The 9,423-nt window shown below is 19.7% G+C and overlaps 2 protein-coding genes across 3 annotated transcripts; both read right to left on the bottom strand.

Moving 5' to 3' along the window:
• Nucleotides 1-40: 40 nt before the first annotated feature.
• On the bottom strand, nt 41-4,484 carry LOC725685 (gamma-tubulin complex component 5). Of its 2 annotated transcripts, XM_016914282.2 has the most exons (14): nt 4,408-4,484; nt 3,857-4,285; nt 3,495-3,754; nt 3,255-3,429; nt 2,975-3,185; nt 2,580-2,880; nt 2,323-2,519; nt 1,949-2,252; nt 1,637-1,856; nt 1,269-1,557; nt 948-1,148; nt 745-827; nt 512-671; nt 41-194 (listed from the first exon to the last, which is right to left on the bottom strand). In XM_016914282.2, the coding sequence occupies exons 1-14, from the start codon at nt 4,477-4,479 to the stop codon at nt 148-150; spliced, it is 2,949 nt and encodes a 982-aa protein (XP_016769771.1). In that variant the 5' UTR covers nt 4,480-4,484; the 3' UTR covers nt 41-147. The 2 variants fall into 2 exon arrangements, with proteins under 2 accessions (XP_016769771.1, XP_016769772.1); XM_016914283.2 differs by lacking the exons at nt 41-194; nt 512-671; nt 745-827 and having other exon boundaries at nt 1,022-1,174; nt 1,233-1,557.
• Nucleotides 4,485-6,433: 1,949 nt separating this feature from the next.
• LOC412526 (protein disulfide-isomerase A6 homolog) lies at nt 6,434-8,800 on the bottom strand. Its single transcript, XM_395981.7, has 6 exons — nt 8,641-8,800; nt 8,250-8,440; nt 7,939-8,163; nt 7,637-7,843; nt 7,227-7,552; nt 6,434-7,155 (listed from the first exon to the last, which is right to left on the bottom strand). The coding sequence occupies exons 1-6, from the start codon at nt 8,654-8,656 to the stop codon at nt 6,837-6,839; spliced, it is 1,284 nt and encodes a 427-aa protein (XP_395981.2). The 5' UTR covers nt 8,657-8,800; the 3' UTR covers nt 6,434-6,836.
• Between the last annotated feature and the right edge of the window lie 623 nt (nt 8,801-9,423).

The following is a 9,423-nucleotide window of genomic DNA, read 5'->3' as shown; positions in this document are numbered from 1 at the left end:
TTTATATTATATTCTAATTAATGATGAATTTACATTTTTTATTACTAGTATTTAATTAATAAAAATAAAATATTTATATATCATTATGATATGTCATTGAATATAATTAATATTATTGAATACAAAAAATTTAAAAATATATTATTGTTAAATACATGACATACTGCAATTAAATGCAGAGCTTAAACCAGTCACTGTGAACAAAGTAATTAAAAAAAAACATTAAATGATAATTTAAATCAATATAATAATATATTTATTTTTAGAATTAATACTATTATAATAATAATAAAAAATTTTTATAAATTGGAGCAATTTATAATAAATATTATTTGAAATATTAGTAGAATTTTAAATTTGATAGGAATTATCATAAATCTTTATAAAATACAACAATACAACATTTATACAATAAAACATTTTGTTTTATTGTTATTGTTAATTAAACATAAATAAATAATAATAGATTGAAATAAATCATATAATATTATTAATAGAATTTTGGACTTACAATAATTTGCATCCTTATTTTGAACTGCATTATGTAAGGCTAAAGCAAGATATGTATGATATTTGTTATAACTGTTTTCTAATACATCTAATTCTTCAGTAGCAAATGTTAACTTTTTATAATTCCATCGTGCTCTGATATGATTACACATTTCAATTAACTGAAATAGATTTATTTCTATAATTATTCAAAATATATTATATGTATTAAATAATAACATTATATATACATACATTAGTTATTGTTGCCATTAAATCTTCATATTCAGCAGTTAATAAACAATGCTCATGAACTTTGTTTAAATATTCATTATGAACTATAATTTTAAAAAATAAAATTATATATATCTATTTAATTAATAAATTTATTTTACTAATTAATATTTTATATATTTATATATTTTTTATATATTTAAAAAATTTATCATTTTACATACCTGATATAATTGTATCTAAACTTTCAGCTTGTGTTAAAGATTTTTCTAACATAAGACTTAAATTTTGTAATACTTGACCCGATAAATAAGTATGTACTGAAGTAATTGCATGTAACAAACAGAATCGTAAACTTTCAATGCGCCTTATATGAAACTGTTCCAATTTATTTCTCTTACACATTAATTTTGTACCTTCTAAATCTATAAAAAATAATATTTATAATGATTTATTAAAAATAATTATTTATAATGATTTATTTATTAAAAATAATTATTTATAATGATTTATTAAAAATAAAAAATTTTTCATATTTCTTTTACCACTAAATCTTAAATTATTTAGCGTCCATAAAGCCCATTTTAACTTCAATTGAAATCTAAATATTTCATTATATTTTATGAAAGTTTCTTCATTTAATACAATATTAATCGGCCAGCCTATTGCATAATGTAATGTTATATTATCAACAGCTATTAATACTTGATTTGTATGAATGTTAGAAACTGTAATAGACCAACGTGAACTTAAATCTGACCACCATTGAGAAAGAATTTCTTCCAATATGCATGATAAAAAATATGAATTATTCCACATTTGATTATTTTCAATCTAAGCAAAATTTAAATAAAGATTTAATTATTAAAAGAATAATGCATTGAATATTAAATATTTTATATTTATAGTATACCTCATGAAACAATCTTTGATAAAATTTGTTCATAATATGGCCTGCTTCCATCATATAAACAGATCTCATTAACATTAAATGTAATTCTAATTTATATTCTTCAGACATAATATTTTTAACTAATTTGCTAGCACCATTATATCGCGAAATTAATATATCTGCTAAAATATTTTCTAATATTTTTCTGAATGGTAATATATAATTTGATACTTTTTCAAGTCTAAAATATAATATTTTATACTTAACAAAATAATTTTTGTAAGAAAATTTATTTGAAGTATATATATTATAATAAGAACTTCAAAGATAAACCTTTCGAAGATATTAGTTTCTATTTTGATATTTTGAATTTTGGGAATATTAATATCATCAGAATTATTTTTTTTTAATAATTCAGGAGGAAGATAATCTTCAAAAGCTTTTAATAAAAATGGATTATTAAACTCAGTTAATTGTTTTGTAATATTTCTTTCAACATCTTCATCATATTCATTTTTTGCAACTTCTTCTTGTTGAGATGAAGATATTTCTTCCTTTTCTTGTTCATTTGTACTATATTTAGAAATTTCTGTTTCTAATTTAATATAAAATTCATCAACCAATGATCTTTTTAATTCTGAAAAAATTATATAAATACAATAAAATATTTAGATATAAAAATATATAAATATAAAATTATTACATACCATTTTCTCTTATATTAATTTTCCATATATCTGTAATTCGATCCAAAGATACTAATAATTCAATACTTTGTCCTATATGTCGTACTTTTTTTATTAAAAATTGCATAATTGGATCCATTAAACATATATTATCCAAAGATCTCAAAGAAAATGTTTCATATTGTGTGCTATTTTCTGGAATTGCACTATTTGATAACCTAATATGAATAAATAATTTATTATTTATATTTATTACTTTATTATACATTCCTAGTTACCTTGCAATTATAAATTCTTCTCTCCAATCTTCAAATCGGCCTTCACTTAACCATGTATCGATTATGTTTAAATAAACAGTAAAACTAGCTAAATATAAACTAATACAAATATTAGTTTTTTCTCGATTGTGTGAATTTTGTATTTCGAAATACAAAGATGACAATAATTTAGATGCACACTTCCAATTTGGATGAAGTATCCAATTAGATATAGATTTTTTATGAACTTCATATAAAATTTTTATATTATATAAATTTTTTTTTAAAATTGATGATAAGGACAAAAATGTAAAATTACTATCTAAAATTCAATACAAATATAAATTAATAAATATAATAAATATAAAAAATATTTATAAATATTCATTAAATTTAAAGGAGATTATTATTTATACCTTGTTTCATAAGAATTTTTTCTATATTAATTATTTCATTTTTAAATTGTATTAAATGTTGTCTCAAAATAGCATTATATGTTTCATATGTTAAAGGTGGTTTTTTACAAAAATCATCCTGTTTTGAATACAATCTAATTCCAAATTGTTCTATATCATATATCATTGAAAAATACTTACAAAATGGTAAAAGAATACTATTAAATGCAACCTGAAATATTTTATTAATAGTCTTACATAATTGCACAATTTATAAATAAGTAAATTATTATATACTCACAATAGTTAAACTAGGTATTGATATATTAGGACGAATAAAAAATTCTTTTGTTTCTTCATTTTGTTGAAACACTACCATTTGTGATGGAGCATAAAACATCCATAACAATTCTCTACATACTACATATTCACTAAGGGTTCCTAATGTATAAAAATTTTTCCCACTTGCTTTATACCTATTTAATATTAATATATTAAAAATATGATATAAGAAAAAATAATAATGCAAATAAATACATACCAAATTTCACAAAAATGAGCATCAAAAAAATTGCTCTTAACTGGATATTTTCTCCATTCTAATTCATTCCACCAACTATTTTGAACATTTAATAATAGCCAATTTTTAGAGTTAAGTTCTTCATTCAGAGCTAAAGATAATTTATTTAATTCTTTTTCAACAGATGGTATGCATATTGCTTTATTTGAATCTGTAATATTTATAGATACTTCAAAATTTGAGTGTATATCTATATTGTCTTCTGTATCATTAGACCATTCCTATTAGAAATGAGATATTTAAATAAATTATAATAAATATATAAATATATTTTATAAGTAATTTTTATAATTTAATCAAATATTACAAATAAAAATATTTACACTATCTGTATCACTTTTATAATCATTGAAAAAATTTTCTTGTCCCTCTTTTAAATATTCAATCCAATCAATTTCCTCTGTAATTTCACTTTCATTTTCACCTGTTATATTGAAAGTACATTCTCCACGTGTTAATTTTAAAGTTTCTAAATCAGATTTATATGTTTCATTAGCTAATTCCAATAATAAAGTCAATAGATGCCATTGTAAATCATATTGTGGATGTTGTTCAAAATTAAAACTTAATACAAATGTATCAACAAGTTCCTCAAATTTTTTTGCTACATCATATTTGCCATGAATAGAAAATTTCTTAATTAAAGCTTTAATAGCTTCTTTGGTACTATTGCTATCAACAGATAGATATCGATGATGTTTAATATTTGTCATACAAAAACGTTCACAAATTTGAAATCCTTCTTCATTTTCCTAAATATAAATAATTTTATTTATTAAAATTTATAATTATTATTCTATTTTAATTTTAATTTATGATTATAATTTTAGTTTAAAACAGATTAAATAATAAATATATATAAAATATTAATTACCTCATAAGATGTAATTGCTGTTATTAATTGTTTTATGTCATTATGAATATCATTTAATATTTTTGTACCCATTTTTACTTAAAATAGAAAAAAAATAGAATTAAGATAAAAAATTAATTTGACATTGAATGTTTAAAAAATGTAACGGAAAAAAAAATAAAAATAAATAGTTTATTCTTAATAGAAAATATTTTATTTCTAACCCTCTTTAAAAAAAATATTTTTTGTTTATTTTTTACACAATTTAAACATTATACAATTATAAATATTTTTTTTATATATAATTTCAATTTCATAGTAATAAGATTGAAATACTCGTTTTATTAAAATGACATTAATTCTATCAAATATTTCTAGAAACAAAAAGTAATTAATAGCATGCGCATAACTTTCAAAACATTAAAGTCCATTTTTAAATAATAAAATTAAATTCTTTTATAATATAAAATAAATGAAAACGATATAAAGAGAAAAAATTATTTTTCTTACTTGAAATTCATTATACTGTTTATGTTATGCTGGAAATAAAATAAAAATAATCTTTTAACAAACTAGAATTTCATCGAAATAATAATAATTTGTAATATTAAATATTTACTTAAGATTAATATTATAAAAATAAATATATATAAGGTAATATTTTTTTAATTATAAAAAATTGCTTTTATTAAAAAAATTAAAAATAAAATATTATTTTATTTTTAATTTTAATAAAATATTTTATTTTTATTTTAAAAAAATATTTTTAAAAATCTAAAAATATATTATTTATACTTATTTTAGAATCAATGGTTATCTCGAATAACAATTTATTATTAATTTGCAACTTAGAAAAAACGAAAAAATTAACATAATGAAAATTATAATTATATTTCTAAAACTAAAATTATATTTTTTCAAATTTTAAAATTTAATATTTTTTAAAATATTTACAATATATGATAAGTATTTAAAAATCAAAACCATTTCTTGAGCACATAAATTTTACAAAGTATAAATAACAAAAATGGAGAAAAAATGCTAAAGATATTTATTTAAAACTAAAATAGAGTTTGAATTGAAGATTAACGCCATCTCGTGAATGTTTTTAAAAAAATATCCTTAACATTCAAGAAATAACAGACGATTAATTCTTATCTTACTATTTTATTTTTTTTATTTAATTAATTTCATTTGTGACACTCTGAAAATTGCGCTGATTGCTTAATTTCGATTTTATCTGTTTTTTTTTTTTATATTCTGTTTGCTTATACTTGTTTTGTAAAATTTATTAAAATTCATTCAAGATGATTCTGATATTTGATTAAAAAGACAGCGAGAAAAAATAAAAATAAAAAAAGTTTACGTTACACAATTTTAATAATAAAAAGAAAAAAATTTTTTTATTTTAAATTACATTTAATTAATTTAAGTAAGTAATAACAATTTAATAACATTAAGAATAGTAGTTAATAATTAAGAATAATAAATAATATAATTTAAATGAATAATATAATAATGTATATAAAAATATGTACTATGTATATTTAAATGAATATATAATATTTTGAAATTTTATATTTTTCTAAAATAAAGATTAAATAATAAAAATTTTAAATAAGAATAAAAACAATGTATATATATAAACAATATAATTTCGTGGTAGAATTTATTTAATAAAAACATAAATTAAGTAGTAATTACAATTAGTTAAATTTTGATAAGATAATATTTTATATTCACATACAATAAACATATTTCATATATTATAATCTTTTACATAGAGAAGAATATAAAATTTATTTCTATATAATCATGATGGAAGACTTGTATAACTCAGTCAAACAATGAAATCTTACATAAACATAAAAATAATAATGCATGTTCTAAATATGTTTAAATTTATAATTGCTTTTTTTATTTTGGTCCCATATTAGGGAGAACCAAAAATATTTTATGGAATGCATAATGACATGTTATATATTACTAGTAATTATTTTAAATTTATAATATTCTTATGAAAAGGTTTTTGTTTAAATACATAGTATATATGTTCCATTTTTATTATAAATTTTATCCAACTATTACTTTAAAAATGTACAAATAATTTTTTATTTTTATATAATAAAAATTAAATTTTTAAATTTAATTTTATTTAAAATAAATTATATGTGATTCTGATGGAATGAATAAATTAAATTTTGTAAACTTGGCTTCAATGGAAGAATTATTGTTTAAACACATAACTAATATGTTTAAACTTCCTAAGAAGTTTATTTCAATACAAAAGAAATTTATGATAAAAATAATGATAATGATTATCAGTGTACATTAATACATACATGGTATATTAACTGATAATAATGTTATATAAAAATAAATATCGAATTATTTTATTAATATATGTATATGAAAGTGCGTTTGTTTCTGAGAAACACTAAATTTTATAATTACAGTTCGTCCTTTTCATCAAGGTCTATGTCACTAAGATCAATTTCTTCTTCTTGTGGAAGTTCGGCATCTTTACCATCCCACGATTTAGTTTCAAGAATTGTTGGTAATTGAGCTCCTTTTAAAGGAGCTGTACCTCCTCGTCCATAACTTAAATCTCGTAAGAATTCATTTATACCATCATATGAAAAACTACCCTTTAATAAAGAATATTTCATTTTCTTTATATTTACAGCTGCTAATGCTGGATAACCAAAACCTCCAATTTCTAATGCTTCCTCAATATGAGGTTGAGCACCAGCTTCAGTCCAAACCCAACTACAAAAAAACATATATATTGTTTTTAAAATTCTATTTTTATTAAATGATAAATAAGACTGATAACATACCCCCACATTTTCTGTTTATATTTTTCTCCAAGTTCATTTAATATTTTTAAATATCCATTCCTGCATTCTGATTGACAATCTAAAATATGCGGTAAAACGGATATAACACATAACGGTTTATTTTCACATACTTCTCTTAAACCCTTTTCATTTATAATTTGAAGTACTTCTGGTGCTGGAACATTTTCTGCCAATTTTTCTAATGCCCAATTTACTATATCACTACTTGTGCGACCACCATCATATTCTTGCACAAAATCGGTAGATTTTTTACCAGGTGCAAAATATTTAATAGTAGGATATCCTTTTATTTCATATTGGCTAGCCTAACATAACATTAAGATTTAATTAAAAATCAATATATATATATAATTTTAAATAATGTTACTTTTAAAATGAAAATTACTTACTTTTACTCTATTTGCAGTAGCATCAATTGCTCCTAATTTAACTTTACCTTTAAGTTCTGTTGCTGCAGATGCCCAAATAGGAGCTAAATTTTTACAATGACCACACCATGGTGCATAAAACTCAATTAGCCACATATCGTCTGAATTCATTACTATATTATCAAAAGTATCATCTGTTAATTCAATTACATCTTTGGAATCTTTAGACTGTAATAAAAATAAAAAATTTTCTATTATTAATTAATAATTGCAGTTTATTAAATTATTTATTCTATTTTTATTTTTTATGTTATTATATTTACCTTAAAATCTCCAGTACTTCTTTTTCCTCCTAAAATTTTACGTGCTTTTTGACCAGCTACATTTAAAGCAGCATCAACTATTCCTGCTGCAGTTCTTGGTCCATTATAATCTTCTGGTTTATTATCAATACCAAAGATCTTAATCGTAGGAAAACCTTGTATTCCATATTTTGCTCCAAGAGATTTATGTTCATCTGCATTTATTGCACCAACTTTCACAATACCCTATAAAAATTTATGTTACAAGTTTCTAAGAACAAAAAAATAAATTATTTTTAAGTAAAGTAAAATATTTCTAATATAAAAATTACTTTTAGTGCAGTTGCAGCTTTGTTATATTCAGGTGTTAACATTTGACAATGTCCACACCATGGTGCAAAAAATTCCACAACCCATACATTATCACTATTTAATACCAAATTGTCAAAATTGTTTGGTTTTAGATTTATGACATCTGAATTGGAGTACAAACAATGAGCTCCAGAAATTAACAGCAAAATACCTATATAAAACAAATATAGCAATATTAAATTATTCTCAAGTAATATAAAATCAAATATTAAATAAAAATAAAAATAAATATTAATTGAAAAGATAAAAATGTATACATTATAACGGTATATATTTACCGGTAAGATTTAATACTAATAAATGATATATATATTATATATATATTATGGTTTTTAAAATTAAAATTTTTACCTAAAAATTCTTGCATTTTATTTGGCAAAATAAGACAATAAGTTTACAATTTCTTTCAAGAAATCATTCACAGAAAAATCTTTCAAATATAAGAACAAAACGAATACAACTTTTCCTTGCAAAATTCAATCGTCCTATCTGTTTCCCCACTCTTTATAACCATATAATTTTTCGTGGATTGTTCTGATTGGTCATTCATAATCAACAAATATTCGCTACAATGGAATCATCCATTTCAATGAGAATAGCCAAAATTAAACTATTTAATTTATAAATTAAAATTATTATATTTTATTTTCTTTATAAAAAAAAATATAAACTTGATAAAAAGTAATGCAAATAGATGATATAAGTATTTTTATATAATATATAGAATGAATTATTTATTAAATATGATTGATTTTTGTGTACTAACAATTATTTAATAGTTCTATTATTTAAACTGATATATTATAATTATTTTATATATAATTATTTTATATATTTGTAAAATGATAAAGCTGATTAGCATAAAATAAGTGCTAATATTCAATAATATTTATAATATTATTTAATATTTGATTATGAAATTTCGATTTAATATATACAAAATCTATATTATTAATTTTCATTCTCAAATTATTATTACATATTTATTCTATATTAAAAAGTTAATATTAATATTTATCTACTTTAGATTAAGAATAAATTATTTAAAATTGAAAACTATTATAATTCATTATTTACTAAATAAAAATAAAATTTTATTTACTAAATAAAAATTATATTTTATTTAGTAAATAA

The sequence above is a fragment of the Apis mellifera genome, linkage group LG10 (genome assembly GCF_003254395.2).
Source record: "Apis mellifera strain DH4 linkage group LG10, Amel_HAv3.1, whole genome shotgun sequence".
Taxonomy (NCBI): domain Eukaryota; kingdom Metazoa; phylum Arthropoda; class Insecta; order Hymenoptera; family Apidae; genus Apis; species Apis mellifera.
This window is presented reverse-complemented; position numbering and strand designations above follow the sequence as displayed.

Coding starts and splice junctions, on each gene's coding strand:
- LOC725685 (XM_016914282.2), bottom strand. CDS start 4,479: ATGGGTACAAAAATATTAAATGATATTCATAATGACATAAAACAATTA. Junction 2,881..2,974: donor AAAAATTCTTATGAAACAAG/GTATAAATAATA, acceptor ATTGAATTTTAG/ATAGTAATTTTACATTTTTG. Junction 1,558..1,636: donor ATCAAAGATTGTTTCATGAG/GTATACTATAAA, acceptor AATTTTGCTTAG/ATTGAAAATAATCAAATGTG.
- LOC412526 (XM_395981.7), bottom strand. Junction 8,164..8,249: donor AAGCTGCAACTGCACTAAAA/GTAATTTTTATA, acceptor AAATTTTTATAG/GGTATTGTGAAAGTTGGTGC. Junction 7,156..7,226: donor TATAAACAGAAAATGTGGGG/GTATGTTATCAG, acceptor GTTTTTTTGTAG/TTGGGTTTGGACTGAAGCTG.